Source organism: Fusarium phalaenopsidis, assembly GCF_050370095.1.
Source record: "Fusarium phalaenopsidis strain FUZ10S chromosome Unknown contig_32304, whole genome shotgun sequence".
Taxonomy (NCBI): Eukaryota; Fungi; Ascomycota; class Sordariomycetes; order Hypocreales; family Nectriaceae; genus Fusarium; species Fusarium phalaenopsidis.
The window spans coordinates 2,427,256-2,447,284 of NW_028145404.1; the positions used below are offsets into that span (position 1 = coordinate 2,427,256).

General features: G+C 53.9%; 4 protein-coding genes across 4 annotated transcripts; 3 read left to right on the top strand and 1 right to left on the bottom strand.

The window, feature by feature from the left end:
• Positions 1-6,589: 6,589 nt before the first annotated feature.
• LRP88_10027 (uncharacterized protein) lies at positions 6,590-10,091 on the top strand (the record flags this gene model as incomplete). The annotated part of the gene is made up of 2 exons (XM_083246500.1): positions 6,590-9,965; positions 10,018-10,091. The coding sequence occupies 2 exons, from the start codon at positions 6,590-6,592 to the stop codon at positions 10,089-10,091; spliced, it is 3,450 nt and encodes a 1,149-aa protein (XP_083097613.1).
• A 2,619-nt stretch (positions 10,092-12,710) lies between these two features.
• Positions 12,711-14,667, top strand: LRP88_10028 (OSBP family protein; the record flags this gene model as incomplete). The annotated part of the gene is made up of 8 exons (XM_083246501.1): positions 12,711-12,822; positions 12,914-13,034; positions 13,090-13,200; positions 13,254-13,532; positions 13,643-13,892; positions 13,944-14,164; positions 14,217-14,249; positions 14,301-14,667. The coding sequence occupies 8 exons, from the start codon at positions 12,711-12,713 to the stop codon at positions 14,665-14,667; spliced, it is 1,494 nt and encodes a 497-aa protein (XP_083097614.1).
• A 381-nt stretch (positions 14,668-15,048) lies between these two features.
• On the bottom strand, positions 15,049-15,800 carry LRP88_10029 (zinc finger CCCH domain-containing RNA-binding protein; the record flags this gene model as incomplete). The annotated part of the gene is made up of 3 exons (XM_083246502.1): positions 15,049-15,377; positions 15,437-15,671; positions 15,735-15,800. 3 exons carry the CDS (start codon positions 15,798-15,800, stop codon positions 15,049-15,051), a joined length of 630 nt encoding a protein of 209 aa, XP_083097615.1.
• A 642-nt stretch (positions 15,801-16,442) lies between these two features.
• Positions 16,443-18,596, top strand: LRP88_10030 (ELMO/CED-12 family-domain-containing protein; the record flags this gene model as incomplete). The annotated part of the gene is made up of 1 exon (XM_083246503.1): positions 16,443-18,596. The coding sequence occupies one exon, from the start codon at positions 16,443-16,445 to the stop codon at positions 18,594-18,596; it is 2,154 nt and encodes a 717-aa protein (XP_083097616.1).
• Positions 18,597-20,029: the final 1,433 nt, after the last annotated feature.

Genomic DNA, 20,029 nt, shown 5'->3' on the forward strand with positions numbered 1-20,029 from the left:
CGGGAGACGTCTGCGAAGGTTGAAGGCACTGAAGAACATCTGTGAGTGACGTGTCGGCGTGACTCGAGTCTGAATATTCTGTCTGAACAGTCTCTCGTGCTAGGGATAGTCAGAAGAGTCATACTCGTGAGAAGAAGAAATACCGGTTTACAGAAGACCCATGTACGCCTCTGGCCCTCTCCTCGAGCGACGATAACCTCATCAGAGAAGGTCCATTTCTCCCAAAAGTCCTCAGCCATATGAACATACCTCCGGGCGAACCGTAGACGCTTCCTAGCGTTAGCCTCACTGAGGAAAGGTCGAAGAAGGGACTTGTAATGCATAATCCCTTCCTTCCGAAGGTATGAGACTAAAGTTGCCCTGCAGCAGCTTAACCCGGCTTCCTCAATCAATTCACGTATCTGAAGATGAGGGTCTTGGGCAATAACCCTCAAGATTCTTCTTCTTTCCCTCTCTCTAATGATGCGCGGCCGGCCGCACTTGGGTCGGTCCGCGGCACTCTCTTGGTCGCGATATCTTCGGACCACACCATAAATTGCATGCCGAGAGACGCCCTCTTCCCGCGCGATCTGGGCGGCCGACATGCCCGAGTTGTACCTCCAAACAATCCTCGTTCTCGTATGAGGAGAATGATGCTGGGTTGGCGCCATTTGGACGTAAATTGACTGCGTGATGAACAATTGAAGTTGGTGATGAATTTGGTGGAGGTCGAAGTGAGAGCGGGGTACGGGAAAATGTGTCGTTACTTTTTGAGACCCACTGTAGGTATTCACTAACACCTACCTCCAGGAACAGAACCATAATCATTGATGTACTCAGCCATGATGCTCATTGCCTTCAACACAATTATCAGCACCTGGCAAGCTTTTCAGATGCATCCATCCATTATCAACATTTCACCTCAGCAAACCTTGCTACACAAGTAATACTTTTTTTACGATGATAAACAGGTGCCGGCCCGCTCTCCATTTGGAAACACATCGTACAACAAGGCCACTGGGAAGTTGGGCACATTGACAAAGAACAGTCGCCAACAGGTATCGTACTGTCACAGTATGATGAGCGGGCAATGATGACTCTGGCCTGAGCCCGCTGGCAAGCACATTGTGGTGGTTTCACTTTGAGGAATCACAGCACGATGATCTGGGGGAAAATGTATCGTACAACAAGGCCGCTTTGGAGTTGGGAACATTGACAGAGAGCAGGCATTTCACCACTTGACGGTGCAATGCCAGTCTCACGCCAGTCGCACGATTGGGATTTGATCTTGCCCGCGTGAAATTTTAGGAACAGGACAAGCACTGAGCAGCTTGGCTGTAGACCAAGGGCGACTGGGGACGATGATGACCATCATTGATCGGGAGGTTTGCCTCCCGGAGGAACTAAGAAGATCCTCATCGACTGCTGAGTCCCCAGTGATGGCTCCCCCAGAGCGCAAAGGGTTTCTGAAAAGATGGATGGTGGCCAGTGGCCAAAGATGTTTGAGATGACTGCCATGTTGAGTGTGTTGGAGGAAGAAAGGAAGATGGAAGAGTTTTTAACATAGGCCGCCCAGTGGCAGTTCCTTCCTTCTCTCCATGCCTAGGTAAATACTCATGGCAAGTGCCATCTATATCTTGGTGATGGTTGTTCATCTGCTCAGGGTAGGTGCGTGCGTGGTGAGGGAAAGAGGGACCTGCCTCAGATGTTGGTCTCGGGCTGTCCATACGGATCTGAAGGAGAAGGCAATTGTAGGTCTCCTTGACACACGGGATTCGAGCAAGATGGGCAACAAAAGGGCTTGTCCTGAGGAGTGGTATTATGGGTTGATACTATTGTCTTGTTTAGAACCGCTATGGCAGCCCCTATGCTTGTGTCTAGGTTTACCGTTGAAAGAGTGCTGTCCGTCTTTGTAGCATCGAAACTAGTCAACAGTCGGGAAAGCTACTCAGATATGGTCGTTGAAGTGTAGGTAATGGGCGGTGGTGTCTTCAACTCAGTGCCTCAAGTACTCGGCTATGTCCTTGTCAGGCAGTCTTTGCCTCACTTGACCAGTTGTCCGCCCATTTTCCGTCCCGTAGGTTTTGAGTCCTCTGCATCGTAATCAAAGAATTACAGTACGCCGGTCATTTGTACTATCTTTGGCCATGCCTGACTTCTATTGAGTTATAAGTAGAGAACCACGTTTGTCACGCTTGCTAGCAAGTTAGTACCGCATGTAAATTTGACGATTGGTAGAGAAAGGGAAGCCAATTTTGAGCCGAGCAGGTCGAAAGAAGACACCAACACCATAAAGAAGCCAAGGTCTTGGAAGTTGTAGTTGGATCAGTAAGCTCCGCCAAGAGTTCGGTCCTAGGGCACAGCACCATTCTGAGGTGCTTTGATGACCGATTGGTTGCTAGAGTCCTCAGAGCAAATAGCCTTGGGGTCTAGTGTTGGGTTATTGATAAAAACATTGATATACGGATAGGGTAGAATGGCATAGGTAGTCGAGTTTGTTTGACTGTTGTTTGCATCAAACGACGACGTGAAGTCGATATAAAAAAAAGGTGAATACCTAATAATACGAATACCTAACTGTGTATTATTGGCTCAGTAAAATCCATACCATTGACAATGAATTGAACATAGCGCTAGAGCTGTTTTCATCCAGCCCTTTTCTGTAAGTCGTACACTTGAACTACTCACCCTACAGGCGTCCCCCCTGACTACCTAGGTTACCAATATCCGAGCTCTGAATGATCGATACCATTAATCTATGTAGTTAATTTTGCAATATAATGCCCAATGCTCTCTACTAGTGACTGCTGAGTCCCTACGAATGGTAGTGGCAAGATTTTTGAGAAGATGCATGGGCCGTGGCATGAAGGACGCACGTCGCAAACGTATGTCTATGTCGAGTATTGCGCAACAATGCGGGAGAAGCAACGCGTATAAAGCGGATTCATACGAATCAAAGGAGCATAGTCTTCAACGTAGGCCACTTACAGTATTTACTGACCCTACGCCTTCAAGTGAAGTGTAGATAATTACGCCGCTGTGTGCTGCTGACAGTGAGCGTCCCCCCTCCTCCATCCAGGGCTTGTCAGCTCGTCAATGACCAGCCTGCAAAGTCTTGAAAGCGACAGACATTGCAGTAGATGACATTGCAGACACCCAACGTTCAATTCTTGCCGTATAAATTATCCAATCAGCGACGTGGGCTCAAGACAACAGGGCGAATTCCCGCTGCTCGACGGAAGTTGGAGACAACCATCAGCCCTGCCTGAGCTCAATCCGCATGCATGTCGCGATGCCACCAGCACCTCTCCCTCTCCGTCCCAACGCGCAGCCACCAACAAGACTGGAGCTGCACGAGATGCTTCATTCAGCCGCAGACTATTGACGAGATGCCCAGGCTGTCATGGATCTCGGCCATGTGCCACAACTAACCTTGAGCGCTCGACAATTTTAGCTCTTAGTAAGACTGCACGTCGACTTGCATGCCATGGAATGGAGAAGGGAATTCCCGCCTCGTAGCGTCCCCTTCTTTGCGACATGCCTCCCTTTGTCATCACAAGAACCAAAAAAGACGACGCCGCAGCGGGCCAGGGCTTGCACGGTGCTCAGCACGAGCCTGGGCATAAGCACTGTGGGCACAAAAGATCAATACGAGACTTAAAAAAGCGAGACCCTGGGGTCAATTGCGCGCGAATCGACAATGGGAGATGACGATACGAGAAGCGCCTCCAGCCGAGGCCTACAGAGTCGACCAGGTCGGTCGGAGGAGATGGGCCGGACCCGTTCGTTCACCGTTTGTCGCTTGCATAGAACAAGTCCAGTCCGACAGAGGGATGCGAGGTCAGACAGACGGACGGACAGACAGACAGACAGATAGACAGGTCATACGAAGTCAAAGGAAATGAATGCGAGTCTGTCTCCTCGGCGATTACAAACAAGAGGCATGCCACCGTGTATTTTTGGCAGCAGTAGACACAAAAAGGCGCTTCATTACAGAGCAAAGACGAGCCGACGCACAGGCATGGATGGACGATGATGAGTGCAGGGCCGCATCATCAATCATGCTTTCCATCCATCTGAGCCTGAGGTGACCTGCCCTCGTGCAATAGACGCCCTCTGCTTGGCTTCCATTCCCGCGGCAGCGCCCAATCTTGTCTTGCTTGCCCTGGGTCCGAGCCGCCTGTCTCTGTCTCGGACTGCCAGAGGCGGCCCTGACCAAATGATGAATTCCCCTCGGACTGCGGCCCACGTATACAGGGCGGGGCGACCAACGTCACCACCGAGGCGCTAAAACAAGGCCAAAGGGCACTGAAGCACCAGAGGGGCCAGAGGAACAGACAGACCCGACAGCACGAGGGGCATGGCACCCATGGATCCATGGATGGATCCATCCTTGAGGTGGGCTTGGGCTTGGGGGAGGGGAGGGACCCTCTGCCCCACGTTCCAGGCGCCCGCTAGGGATTCAGGGAGATGGATGGAGGAGGGAGGACGCGACCAGGGGGTCCGACATGGTGAGACCAGTTCAAGGGACCTCAGAGCATCCTCGAGAGCCTGACCAGTGAGAGAAGCACTCAAGTTCCTGCACAAACCGCCCGTCATCCATGAATGAGACTCGAGGGCAACATTTTGGTCGCAGGGATTGTCGACCTCGAGTACATACTTGTTCGGCAGGTGGGCGGGCTTATTGGGCATCTTATCGGGCTTACAACTGGACGTGGCCTCCATCGAGCTCCAGTCTGGGTAATAGAGCGCCCCCCCAGCCGTTTGGGCTCATCAAGCCCAGACAGTGATACTTTGCGGCGACGTTTCAGCCCGGTACTCACAAGCCACTAACCAACTAACACGGGGGACGGCGCCCGTGAACAAAGCTGCCCTGCCCGCCCATCCACACCGTCCCGGGCTCGACTCGTATGGATGGATCGATACGGGTGACGCTAGGGAGCCATGAAGCAGATCCAGTCCATATCGGCCTCCCTCTGCACAGCAGCTTGCGCAACAGGCAGTTGATCATGACACTAACACGGGCACGAAGAGCGGACGACACACAGAGATTGGGTGTGTGGAGGCCGGTAGTGGAGGCCAGACGACAATTAAGGGTCTTGCTCTGTGCCCTCACAATCTCCATCCTCGTCCGTCACCAAGGATGGGCGCCTGAGGAGCCATCCATGGATATCTCTGTCAGCAAGAATTGCCTTTGGATATTTGTTTGGGTGTTGGACGCAGGTAGGATCTGCGATTAATTAATTCTCTCCCCTGACCCAGAATCAGGTCCTGTGCTGTGCTACCACCCCATTGACGTGTATGTACCTCTCCATAGCGCATTCGAGGCGACGGTGCTCGCTCCCAACGGGATTCCCAGTCTGGTCAGACCGTGGTTGTTGATGCTCGCTCGCTCAGGTCAGGTCTTTTGTTACTGGGGACTACCTTCCTGTGTTCTACCTACATAGAGGGCACTTTCCATGTTGATCCCTGTGACTCTGAAACTCCCCTGGATCTCGACACACGCACACGCACACAGTCTCTCGCCCTCCCGTCTCTTTCAACATCCCTCTTTCGATCCATCCCCCTCCCTCGCTGACCTCACACCTATCCTGTGCCTGCCCGCCCTGTCAGACGGTACAGCGGCAGCTCTCGCCATCCACATCCATCCATTTATCGCTCCTCCGGTCTTGCATAAGACACTTACCCACGTACCGACCTTGGGCCCAGGTCACTGTCCGTCAAACAGAGACCAGAGAGACCCTTGGCGGGCTCCCGACCGGCCTATCCATCCCCTGTCCCTGTCCGTCCCTGCTGGTGCTCGCCCCTGCTTGCAACTGGAGCCCGGTGCCCTGGCGACAAAGCAAAGGGGAATTGCCTAGGCGTGCTGTGTGCTGTTCTGTGCCCAGCCGTGGTCCGCTTTGGGTTCTAAGAGACAGAAAGAGTCCAAGAAGCCTGCTGTATTCTGCTTTGGCCGACTCTGTTTCTGTTGCAGATACCTTTACTACTTCTCGATCTGGAGGCCTGCAACGGAGCCACGACACCATCCACACGACACCTCACCTCTTTCACTCTTCCCCGCGCCGCCATCGACGACGACCGAGCGAGCAACCTCACCCCAGCTCCGCACACGACCTCTTATCAGAGCCCACCGCCGCCGCACAGCTACTCTCACCACCACCGCTATCACCTCTACGACCACACTCCCTCACTCGCAAACCACCCGTAGGCTACGGCGCCAACCAAGATCGACCCAGAGCCTCTCACTGCTGTCAGACGGCACCCGTTACCTCGTACGCCGACACCGCTAGAGCTGCTGGAAGCTGCCGCTCTGTCCGCTCAAAGAGCGCCACCTCCAACCGCCCGTTGCGCTCCCCACATGTCCGCCAGTTGATTCTCGTGTCGCCAGAACAAGCCTCATTGGACGACTCCCCTGCCTCTGCCGTTGCTGGAACCGTTACGAGAACGGGCGGCGATCAATAAACGAAGTCTTTGTTCCTTCAAACAAACATCACACCTCTCGGCTCGACTGCAACAGCCAGCTCGGCGCGATCAACGCCCGACCTCTCCTCCTAGAGTCAATGACGTTGCCATAGGTCTCTCCCGATCATTACCCACGACTGTATTCCTCATGGAGAACGAAGTGTCCGCTGTCCAGGCTCCTGACGGTCGCTCCTCAAGGAGAGACCGTCTCATGGGCAAGCTCTTTAAGGGTGGAAAGGATCGCAAAGCTACCGAGCAGCAGTCCGCCGCCAACGTCGATGCCTTCCTCCATAGCTCCTCCGATAATCTTACAATCACCCATCCGCCCCCGCCTCCCCCGCCGTCATCGCTACCCAAGCTAGCGAAGCTCGACACCACATCAATCTCACGCTACCCTCAAGCTCTAGCTGTCAACCACGCAGCTCAACAGAATCGCCCCCTCGTACCAGGGCGCCCCGATACCAATACCCCGAAACGAAGCCCACGACCAAACAGAAAGGGCCTTATTGTTAGGTTTGACGATTCGGTGCCAGAGGTTATTGGTGAAGGAGGCGACGAAACCGAGGCGCCAACTATAGAGATCTCGAAGCGCAAGAAGGCCCGACCACCGCCACCTCCACAACCTCGCAAGCCAGCATCTCCCCCAGGGCGACCTCCTCCACCACCTTCAGATGCAGGTACACCCAGAAGTGCTCCCGCGGTGGACGACTTCAGGCCGAAGCCACTGCTGCGAACTCAGACAGGCTTTTCTTCCATCTACGAGCCCGAGTCTGACGACGATGAGCCCAATGTTGGCCCTGATCCTGATTCCAAGTCTGAGGAGCTGATCTCTCCTATATCAGCTCAGCACCACACGCTCCTCCCCGGGAAGAGATCTCCCGCTAGGTTCCTAGGTGCGGCCGCGAGACACGATGAGAACAGGAGATCATTTATCGAGATTCATTCTGCGCAGATGCGCGAAGCTGAAGGCAGAGTGTTCGCCGAAGCTGCTCGTGTGGCCAGCGCTACATCTGCGTCTTCTCACAATTGGGACGACCCTCATTCTGCTGAGCCCCTTTCCGCTTCTCCTGATACAGCGCGCAGACGAGGACCACCGTCACCCGAAGCTCAGATCTCGAAGCCCAATATTTCATACAGTCCCGCAGCTTCAGTCCATTCCAGCTCGACGACTGGATATTCTCCCCCGCCAACTATGGTTCCAGCTGCTCCTCCTATCTCTGCTCCTGCTTCCGCCCCTGCGGCAGCTCCAACACCAGAGCCGCAGAACTTGTCCAGGGAGCCAAGTATCGCCTCTCAGCGTGCGCCTCCTCAAATAGCGTCTAGATCACTGTCTATCAGGGTTGGCGATGGAAATTCTGCAGCGGCAGAGCAAGCACTTGAAACCTTCATATCTCGAACGAAGCATCTTTTCGAGCTTTTCCGTCTTCACGCTGAATCTGTCAAGCCTTTATCTACCTGCTCTCTTACAGAATGCGCCAGGGGCGCCCTGTGGTGGTTCTTGAAAGGCCGTATGGGCTTGGAGGTGGCAATTCGAGAACGACCAAACTCCCCGCAAGGCCAGATGCAAAATGACCGGGACCGCCAGCAGGCTTATGCGAATTTGGCCAAGGCATTCTGGCTTTCGGAGCAGATTGTCCCCGAAATCTCACAGTCACAGGGCTTGGAACCGGATTCTGAGATTGACGAGGTTAGCAAGAACTTGGTTTCGTCGCTTAAGAAGCTGTCCATGTCGATGAAGCGAAACGGATTCTTGCCCCCTGAGGATGCTTTCCTACCCCAAACTATCGACAAGTCCATCTGGGTCGAGTATCCACCCCTGAGTCAGGATATGATTGCCCTCCTTTCAGGCAATTGGGGTTCTGGCCTCACAGCCATGACCAGCCCAATGTCCAACCTCCGCCTCTTGGATGCCTTCCCCATCGGAGACACTACCGAAAACTTCAACTATGGAAGAGTACAGGCCGACGTATATCTCATGGAGCAGGGCCATGATGCTCAGAGGCTGTATTTCCCGTGTCTGCTTTCCATGGTTCGACCACAAAAATCTACCGGACTTGTGTTCGTATTGGCTAGCCAGAACGGCCACATGCAGCTCGCTATTCAGGAGAGTAAGAATGTCGGTCCAGTGTGGGACGATATACGCTGGCGAAGCGACACTTGCACAGTTGACGTCCGACTACGCCGTGGCTTCCAATTAGCCATCCAGCTGGTTCAGCAGGACTTCAGGATACTATACAACATGTACGACTTTGGAACCAAGGTCCAGAACTCGCTCTTCCCCCGGAGTGATGAGAACATGGTGTTCAGGTCGACTTTGCGATCATTCCAAGTCATGGATGCCGATCCCAACTTTCGCCAATTCCCTAAGGAGCCAGTCCCTCACTGTGATGTGGCTCTATTTGAGAAGCTATATAAGGAGAATGGCCCTGCAGGTCCTCGCACATGGCATCTCGGGTTCCGGGTTGCGGTGGTGTCGGGGCCAAGGACGAGGACACTGAGCGGAGTACAGCATTCTTATTCTCCAGCCCAGCCTATTCAGTTCGGTTTCTTCCGTGGCGACGGGGATGCCCCCTCCCTGACTGTCAAATACGAGAATGGCAAATCCAAGGGCCGCATGGTCCTAGTGTTTAGCGACGAGAAGGCGAGGATCAAGTTCCATTCGTTGCTTACAGGGACATTCCTGGATCACGACGAGAAGATATATGCCGATATGGGAATCAAGAGTTTCAATGTCGCCCAAACTCTTCGTGACCCCCTGGGCCTGGCACCATTTAGTCGGATGCCCTGGAAGGCCGTCAGAGTTGTTAACGACGAGTATGGCGGAGATGTACCACCAACTGTCCTGGCAGACCGGCTTAAGGTGGTGCTCGATTATCAGAACGGCAACGTCGCCGACCGCATCAACGTAGCTCCAGGTGAGCTGCGCGTGAGGCTGGAAGTGACCAATGCCAAGCTGCTCCGGGTTCTCCGGCAGCCGCAGAAGGACATGACCATGTCGGTCTCGGAGGCGCAGGTGCCCAAGGAGCTCCCTAGGAACATGGCGGATGGGCTCCAGCTATTGCGGCACAACCAAACTATCCGAACGTTTGAGTTTAATAACTTGAAGGACCTGCATGATTTCCAATTTGCCATGACTGGCTTCGAGGTTATCTTTGATGCGCTGGCAGTGACCTTTGCCATCTCAAGGCGCCGAATGGTGGTGCCGATTCATAAGAAGTGGGAGGCTGGATACACTCGAATCCAAGTCATTCAGCAGGAGGACAAGCAGCTACAGCTTTTGGCTTTCTTTGAGGACTTCCACCATGGACACTGCATGAACTTTGTTCTTAAAGGCACGGATGTCTACGAGAGCGTCCAGCGAAGCAGCAAATCGGGTATCAAGTTTGTCGACGCCAAGTTCCCCCTGCCACGTCTGCCGGCAGACAAGGATGGCGACTACGATGAGATGGCTTTTGTCTGCCTTGACCTCCCGGATCTACCGGGCGAGCACGATGATATCTCCATCCTGTTTGAGAAGGAGTCCGGTAAGTGGACCACATGATGATAGGCAAACACAGCGGCTGACGATTGATATAGACCGAGACGCATTGGCCCAGTGCCTACCAGCGCCAGTTAAGGGTTCTTCAAAAATGTCTTCACGACTGAAATGAATGAGTGTCGAAGAAATGAGACCAGACATGTGACAATGAGTTGGAGCTATGGAATTGTGTAGGAGATATCCCTGGGGATCCAACGCCCAAGACGAAGGGGCGGTGTATCGGTTTGTAAGGTCTGCCCGAAGCACACTATCGGAGGTCCGGGGTTGCTCCAAGGCCGAGGAGCGAGCGGGTCTGGCAGAAAAAGCAAAGAAGATGAGACCAGTCAGCGGAAGAAAATTGGCGCTTTTGGAGACTCAAGTGGATGACTATGCCGTACAGAAGGAGTTGGAACGGAATTCAGGACACATATATCAGCCGCGGCGTTGAGAGAAACGGAGGAGGCTGGCTTGATAAATGGAGCTCAGACACACATGATACCTCTCAGTTGAGGCGGAACGGCCGGCCCCAGAAAATGTCAGCTGAAGCAAGCAGCGAGGTACCTTTTGGAGCGGAGATATCACAAGTTTGAATCTCTAGCGAGGCAGAAGTGGGCGAGGGGCCAAACTGTAGACCGGCCCTGCAACTAGATGAACCATTCAATTACGCTGGGATGAATTGAATGGTGGATAGACGCAACTGTCGAGCTGTCGCTATCGAAGCAGGATATCAAGCAGACAGAATAATACCAAGAGCAGTCGAACGACTAAAACAACGGCAAGCCCAACAATAGCGAAGCTGCAGATTAGCGAGGTGCCTCGGTTTCTTTACGTGGTGAGAGCTTGATAGCGAGCCCAGACCACGGGTCCTAGTGAGTGGATGAGGGTCGGTCGAGCCAGACCGGGAGGCGCTCGGGGAGGGGGGCCGGGCCGAGACTCAACTGTGTGCTCCGTGTGGGGCCGGCGCTTGCCCGTTTTGGATAATGGATGGAGGAGAAGGATCATGACAAGGTCATGCTCATTCTTACATCGCAGTGACACTGATTGAGATGGCAGAAGACCATGAGCGCTTTGGTCGTGCAAGAGAGTGGGTAAGAGAGCAAGCGGTGAGACGATGGTTCTGAACAAGCGTCTTGAAGAGTGAGTGAAGGAAAGAATGGTCAGCTAGATAGGCACTATTGAATGCGGACAACGGATGAACCAGCTTCGACTCTGAAGTCAGCTTGAGAACGGTTCCCAGGTGCTCGGGCTTCTGACGTAGCCAAGATGGCTGGCCTCAGTGCCTTAGCTCATGACACCCGACCCATGAATGGAACCTGGCGGTCCGCGTATTCAACCCCAAAGGCCCCAGCGCAGCGCAGCGAGGACATGGCAAAAGCGAAATTTATTCGAATACGCGTTAAATTCTGGCCTGACAACCGAGATTCCAACCCTTCTCCATTTGCGGTGAAAGGGGAGAAACCAACCTTGTCGCGCTGGCTGTTTGCGGCTCTGACCTGACAGGGCAAGGATCTGAAGATTCCGACGGGACACAACCTAACCTCCCACGTCACAGGCGAGAACAAAAGAGACAGCCTTTTTTGACAACGCGGGGGACCACTGACTTGGTGCTGATTGGCTTTTGTCTGTAGCTGTCCAAGCTCACATGGACCTACAGCCGCCACCTTTTCACTGTACCAGACCTGAGTACAGCGGGAGGGAGGGAGGTACTACTACGTAGAAAGGAGGTATCGGCGCCATTACTTCACTGTTGCCTTCATGACCTCTTCCCGCGGGCGTCTTTGCCTTGGAAGGAAACCTGACGGCGTGGATCAGTGGTACCTACAGTACACCTATACCTACACCTACACCTACACCTACTGCACCTTCCCTTGTCCGGGGCCATGACTGCAGTGTCGTCACCGACGTAGTAGCAGATTGATTTACCGGGCCATCCGCTCCGTCATCCAACATCCAAAAACTAAGGTTCCCTGGATGCGTCTTTTCACCTCTTATCTTCCTCTTCAACTTCATCCTCCATTTTCGACATTTGCGCCGTTCAATTCTCTGCCCACTGTCGCTCGCAACCTGCATCCCAGCCATAGTATTTACGCTACAGCATAGGTTATTTCGCAGCGAACTGCTGCCCCCAACGACATTTCGATCCGTCCATCCATCAAAACGTCCCCCCACCGCACCCAACAAAGCTCGAGCTGTACCCACGGGCCGCCCTCCCGCGTGCGTCTGTTGCGTCAGAAGCAAAGACGTTTACAACAACGTGAACGCGTATCTCGTCGTCGTCGCTCATCGTCGCCGCCTGTTTCCTCGCCGATAGTACCCCACCGGCAATCAAACAATCTCTACTCTACCTTACCTTACGTAGGCGTACAGGTGGCAGCCTGGAGCCATGGTCATGGGCCTCGTTTCGGTGCCTGGTCGTCGAAGGACTGGCAGTAGCAGTGAGTCTGCCTGTCCGCTCTGAACAGTTCATCATGCTTGCGGGCGGGCGCACAAGCTTCAAAGCAGGCTTCACAGCCCGGGAACGGAATACGGGCGAGACCTCGCTCCTCTGCAGAGCTGAGCTCCATCCCCATCCAGCTGACGGCGTCAGAGCTCCAAGCTCTAAATAAGAACCGCCCCTCCGTTCCCCGGAAGCGCGCCGCTCATCCATCCCACATCCCCACCCCGCCACCTCCGAGTCCTCCGCTTCACCTCGATTCTCTGCCCCTCCCAATTCTGCTGCCCCTCTCCTCCAACTTTTTCGTCAAGAGTCGCCATGTTGACCAACTGGTTCTCGCAACCCGCAGGCACCCGCTCCTCGAACGAAGACCCTCGCGGTCCCGACGCTGACGATGATACCCTCGTCGTGGAGCCTGATCAGGGCAATGGTGAGCGATTCCTAGGTTCCTAGACCACGCTGGCTCAGCTCTGTCTGTGATGCTGCGCAGTTGTGCCCGTCCGTGACCCTGGACTAACGAGCATTAATCCAAAAAGTCCTCTCGCACATCATCTCGCAACTACGGCCTGGAGCCGATCTGAGTCGTGTCGTCCTTCCTACCTTCATTCTCGAACCCCGCAGCATGCTCGAGCGCATCACAAAGTGATTTCCCCATTTTCCAAGCTTTTAAACTCGCCCATTAACGTCTTGGCTGCAGCTTCATGTGCCACCCCGAAATGCTACTCCATATTCCAACCATAGATGATCCTGTCGAGCGTTTCGTATCTGTAGTCAAGTTTTACCTCAGCGGATGGCATATTCGTCCCCCGTGAGTTTTCTCCCATCCCCAGAATTGACTCGCTAGCTGCTGACGGCTTGTAGCGGCGTCAAGAAGCCTCTAAACCCGATCCTTGGCGAAATCTTCACCTGCTACTGGGACTTTGAGGGCAACAAGCGCGCATACTACATCTCGGAACAAACCTCGCACCATCCTCCCAAGTCGAGCTATTTCTACATGGCCCCTGAGCATCACATTCGAATTGATGGCACCCTCAAACCCCGAAGTCGGTTCCTCGGAAACTCTGCTGCCAGTTTGATGGAAGGAATTGCGTTCTTGAGCCTACTCAACCGCGGCAAGGATCCGTCAAGGGGAGAGCAATAGTAGGTCAACCTGCGCCTTGACAGTTGGAGAGTTGCTTGGTCGCCTACAAACATTACCATTCTGCGTTGGCGGCAGAAACTTGTGTGAATATCTCTAACAACCATTTTAGTATCCTGACTCAACCCAACATGTATGCTCGAGGAATCCTGTTCGGCAAGATGAAATACGAACTCGGAGACCACAGCTTTGTCCGATGTCCTGAGCTTGACCTGGTTGCCGATGTTGATTTCAAGACAAAGGGCTGGGTTGGTGGCACATACAACGCGATTGGAGGTGTAATCAAGAAAGAGAGCACTGGCGAAGTCTTGTTTGAGCTGTCTGGACTGTGGAGCGAAGAGATGTACATCAAGGATACGACGGTGAGTGAGGGCATCGTGTTTGGGTAGGATTTGATTGACTAACACTCGCAGACTGGCCACCGAGAAATGTTCTTCAACGCTACCCGATCAAAGCCCTCACCACCAACCGTACGACCGATTGCGGAGCAAGAAGAGCGAGAGTCACAGCGACTTTGGGAAAAGACAGCCAAGGCTGTCAAGGAGCGAAACCACGAGGTTGCTACGGATGAAAAGACTAAGATCGAGGACCGGCAACGCGAGGAGGCTGCTCATCGAGCACAGGAAAACGTTGAGTGGCACCCGCGATTATTCAGAAGGGTTCATGGTGGCCCTGGAGGCCTAGAGGAGGGCGAAGAAGACCTGGAATGGGTCATCAACGCAACTATGTAAGTGCTGATGATATGGAGAGTGCCAACGATGACTGACAAGTCCCAGTGACCATACCCTGAGCCCAGACAAGCAAGCCGAGCAGATTATGGCCATTTACCCGATTGTCAAAGGCCAGAAGCCAGACCAGCGGCACATGATCCCACCTCACAGCCCTTCTGCGAAGCCCATCAAGACGCACGAGACCAAGCCGGTTGAGAACCACATCGACGACAACTTGATTGATTTTGACGATACGCCTGCACCCGCCGCTGCGCCAGTACCTGCGAAACCGGCTCCCGCTGAGCCCGTGACGAAACAGTCCGAGATTCAGACGTTGCTGACTTCGACTGGCAAGCCGGCTGACGGACCCCTGATCGACTTCACCAACGACCTAAAGAAGGAACTACCATCCACGACACGGCAATAAAACAAGGGGACGAATTTCGATTATCTCTTAGATGCGGCAAGACGACGGCGACAACTGGCTTTGTTTTTGAAAGAATTGGATTAGGACGGAGGCAGGGGCAGGCTATTATCAACATCGGCGCGAAACAGGATTAGTTATACAGGGATACCATTGTACATATCTCATCATCAGTGGGTTTACAATGAGTAGCAAGGCTTCAACACCAGCCCTCGCTAAAAAAGGTGACAGCAAAAATATGCGTGGACTCGCAAACATCCATGAACCCTTGTAGGGAAATTACTATGATCAAACCCCAGTCCCATAACGCCGTGACCGTACCACCCTTTCCATGTTTCGTTTCCTTATCACCATCACTCCGGATGTGGTGCCCATCGCCACCATCTAGTATCGTCGCCTCGTAGGCTCAGGCGTCGGGGAGCGGCTCACACTCTTCTCGTCGCGACCGCGCTGCTTGAGCCACTTCTTTGTGCTCAGCTGCAGGTCGCGATCCAGCTCCTCGCTAGGGTTCTTGCGGTGGATAAAGTTGCAGAAGCCGCCACGAACGCAACCTTCGCCTGAGTTAAGGCGACAGCAGGCCTCGCGGAAATCGGTAACGGGGCTGAGCTCGCAGTAAATGGGTCGCGCGGCATACCAGCGGCTATTAAGCTCGTCGCAGGCCTTTTGGGCGGATTCCTCGTACTTGAAACGGGCGTAGACATTGCCGATGAGGTCTGTTGGTTCATATGTTAGCATTTGGAGATAGGATAGGTATGGAAATGAAGAAACATACGATCATTGTTGTTGTCGCAGACAACGAGCTCCTCAAGCTCGCCGTACTTGCAAAGCTCGCACCAGATGTCCTCGTAGAAGGCGTCAAAGTGGTTCTGGAGCTGAGACTGGTTCATTCGGTTCTTGGGGTCGTATGCCGGGTTCTGGTAAAGGTTGGGCATAAGAATCGTCTGGCTGTACGACGGCTTGACGTGCTTTCGAGAGCAGCGGTCACCGTGACGGCACGCGCCGATTTTCTGAACAGGTGCGCAAGTCAGTAACTGCCAAAGACCAGACGCGTAAAAGACTGGGAGACTTACAAAGTAGAATGAGCAGTTGACCTTGTCAAGCTCTGTGCCGAAAATGGAGGCGAGGAAGTTAGCCATGATTGCGAATACTGTAGAGGAAGAGCCAAGGACGAAGAGGTGTTGATGGTGATGAATTGGAAAGCTTGGGAAGATTTGGGAATGGATGTCGAGCATTGGCATCTAGCCTTACGAAATATGCGCCACAGACCGTTGTGAGGCTGGGTCACGTGTATGGCTCTAGGAGGTTCTGTGGCTGACCAAGCCACCACTGCCACAGACGCCTTCTTGGCGGCCCGACACGCTAAATGAGCTTCTCCATGAGGGTCTGGGAAGTTGCGAGAACCCGGAATTGCGCTGCCCAATCCCATTGCGTCTCCCTGAAACAAGCCCGCAACTCGAGGCGCCTCCCCTGAAGGCTAAGAGCTTCCCCAGTCCCTTCTTGGCAATTGGTTCATTAAATCCGACAGGGACCTTGAGGTGCTGTAGGGGACGCTGAGGCCAGGCGCTCTCAAAAAGACGTCTCCTAAGTACGTAGTGCTCCCCGAATCGACAACAATCGACTCGTACAAGCACGAATTCGACCTTGCGGGCGAGAGATACCCCCTTTCCTTCGAGACGGCCGGGCCATGATCACGACACCATAGGCCATTCCAACCTGCTCTACCCTCCTCGGTCGCTTTCAGCCTCGTCCTCTTCGCACCCGTGCTATACTCGACGACCATGGATCAAGCAGATATCCCCGCGCTGCTGGCGCGCCTGGCCAGCGATGAGGACGCCTCACGAAAGATGGCCGTGTTTAAGTTGCAGAATTCCATCAACGATCCCGCATTCGCCGACGTCTTTATATCCTCTGGCGGCCTGGTCGTCCTCCGCCGGCTCATCATGACAGCTGGCGGCAACACGCTCGCATACTCGCTCCAGAGCTTGACACGCTTGCTCGAGGTGGACATGGGGTGGGATATCTTTGAGGGACCGACAGCCAGCGACCTGGTCGAGCGCGTTGTCGAACTCATCGTCACGAACCCGCTCGTCAACATCCTGAGGGGTGCCATGTCCATCCTCGTCGCCCTCGTCAGCCATTCCCAGTCCACCAGCCGAACCGCTGCCGCGAACCGAACACCAGGAACCTTTGGCTTCCGCGCGCTGAAGCCCGCCGTCGCCGTGTACCCGCAGTTCTTTGAGCTGGTGATACAGCAGCTGCAGAGCGCAGATCATGCCCTGTGTGCCAACGCTCTGATGCTGATCAACGCACTCATCCGAGACGCCGTGTCGAGTGACAGCACCATGAGTGGCGGCAAGGCCAATGCGGGTTCCGGGGAGGAGTGGGCCAAGTTTATCAAGCGGCTGCAGGACCTGGGTCTAATCAAGGCGGTGTACAAGCTGATGCAGAGCTCGGCGCTTCAGGATCTGGCGCACCCTATGCTGGAGTTCCAGTCGCTAACCAAGGTCCTACTGAGGAAGTGGCGCGAAGTCGACGTTGACCTGGAGCGGCCAGAGCACCGACGAGCTCTCAAGGGGCTGCACCTGGCGAGTGCGCCGGAGCGTGTCCCCGTAAACGGGCATTTCCCGGCGCACGACTTACACGAGGCGTCGACGAGGAAGGGAAGCAGGCGACACAACCCGGAAAAGTGGAGGAGGCTGGGGTTTGAGACGGAGAGCCCTGCGCAAGAGTTTGACATGACGGGGTTTTTGGGTATGATGGATCTGACGGACTATGTGCGCAAGAACGAGGATGGATTTCAGAAGCTATTGCTGGAACAGGCAGGGAAGCCTGCATCCGAACGTTGTCCCGTTGCCAGGGCAAGCTTTGCGGTCACCATGATACTGTACGACCACTTCGATATCGACAAGACGGATCTGGACGACGTCAGGGGGTATCAGTTGTTGGAGGCCAAGGATCACGATAGGCTGTTTAGGCCCCTGTTGCTTCAGTGGTCTCGGCTACACACTGCTGGTTTGCATGCCTTTTTCCGAGTATGGAAAGTCACGGGCGCGGAGCAAGAGGATATCGACAAGGTTGCCGAGCTGGTACGGATCCTAGTCGATCAGGTTGTCGGGGGAGCCACGAGGACCAAGGATGTGATGGAGATGGAGGAAGAGATGCAAGAATATGACATATCGCGACTACGAGATCAGCAGATGGAGCTACTCGAGATGTCGTTTGAGGCCACATGGGGTCAACATCTACAGCAGGTGAGGGAGGAACTCAAGCAGGAGGCGCTGCAGTTTGTCAAGGAGCAGAGGATTCGATGCCTCCTCCAGGGGTCATGGTTCTCGAAGCCGACACCCAAGCGAGACATCAACGGGACAGCAAAGCACCGACTATTTACACCTACGCCGTGGCGATATGCGAAACTGTCCCACAACCGGCGATATCTGCATTACGCCGACTTTGAGCAGCAGACGGTGCAGGACCCTAATCTGGATGCTCTCACAGAACGGGTTGATCTCAGCACTATCAGCTCAGTCGTTTCTAACGTATCGGCAAACGAAGACGCCAAGAGCACGACGAGTGAAGTGGCGGGCAAGAACTCGGGGGCAGTCCCCAAGACGACGACCAAGATCACCATCTACAGCTTCGTCAACCCGGCGGACGCAGCAAGAGGGGCTGAGGCTAAAGAGCAGCCGATCTTTACGCTATGGCCGCTGAGCCACAGCCTGGCGTCAGAGTGGCTGGATGGACTGCTGATGCTGTTGAACCAAGCACCCATCACGGCAGAGACGAACAAGCTGGTCAACTTGGTGAGCGAGTACGGACTCAAGATCCGGCTGCTGAACGTGAGGATGGACTCGGCGTTCGAGGGCCCGGTGCCCGGAGCCGGAGTGATTCCAAGCCGGGAGGGGCTGGACGAGGATTACTTTTTCGAGGTGTGAGATGTGATGTGTACTGTGGGTGTTGGTCTTTTTTTGTTTCTTCTGGTGGCTTTGGTGATTCACATATACCCCATTTTTCGTTGCGCAGCTTTGACCAAAGGCATAGCGAGCATTTGTTTAGCTGGTGGATGGGACGGATTGGATGAGAGAGGGAGGGCTAATAAAGAGGCGGCTCATCAAGGATGGCCATGATAGACTTGGATTCTTTTTGACTCTGCCAGTTGACACTGGAGATTTTACTGTCACGTCGAAAGAAACGGCCAAAAGCACAACCAATGAAATGTATTAATTAACAATTGAGTGCCTATGAATGCCTTGTTGTTTCACATTGCTCATTCCCAACGTATCCCTTCCTCAGGCAGCAAACTTGAGGCTGAGATAACCTTTGGCCAGACTTTTGGGCCACAGGAACTGCTATTGGGGCATATGTTTTCGCGGTGAAGATGGGTCTAGCAATCTGCGGCCGAGCGTTGCTTTTGCCTCACACACGGACAGCTGGCGGCGGTCAGCAACAAGTCCCGTCCTCCAATGGATCCATCATGCTTCTCCGAGGTTCTATATGTGGCTCATCCGTAGTGGATGGTTCGGCTCTCGCATCTCAGAACTGCCCGGCCAAGTGGTCCGGGGGTGCGGGATCTTGGCCCAGTTCGTTCTGTAATGGGGCTCAAGCATGTGAGACCACCGATGCAAGATGCAGTTTTTGTGTTGTCTCTACCATGTCGAGTTTCTCTATCCGTCGAGATGTGTTCCTCTTCCCGCTCTTTTGTCTCACGGTGCCAAGGACAGAAGGTCCCAAAGATGGGCTCAGTTGTCTACTGGGGGTTGGGGAGTGGGTAATCTTTCGATCAGAGATCAACGTGTTTGTGGGTTGGGCAGCTTAGGAAGCTCTCCGATGGAGCTTGCGAGAAGTGGATCTTGGATCGCGGATCGTGTGTGACGATGAAACGGCGGAGAGAGACGAGAAGTGAAGATGATGCTATCCCGGGCTGAAGGGATTGTATTTTTGATATTGCTATGGATGTAATTCTTTTGCAAAGAAACATGTCCTCGAATTTACTGACCAGAAAAACATCACGTTCCCCCTCAGCCATGCCCTGATCAACATGTGGTTTGGTGGTATCCGTCAAAAGCGGTGACGCTCCCCGTCTTCCACTTGGCTCGCTCCAACTGGTGTCGCGTGCATAAGCGTCGCGGGGATGGCTCTTTGCTGGCCTCAGAGTTACAAGCTACGCTACAGTGCAAACAAGTTTACACAGAGAAGGTCCTAGAGAGGAGAAAAAAAAGTTTCTCCATCCATTCCGTCGGAATTGGGTCGGTGTGCAAAGTGGTTGGGCCTCTCTCTTCCATCAGGTTCTTCTCAATGTTTTAAAAGAAAAGGCGGAGAGCTCCAATTCTCTTGCTTCCCTCTTTTTCCCCTTCCTTCTTCCTTCTCC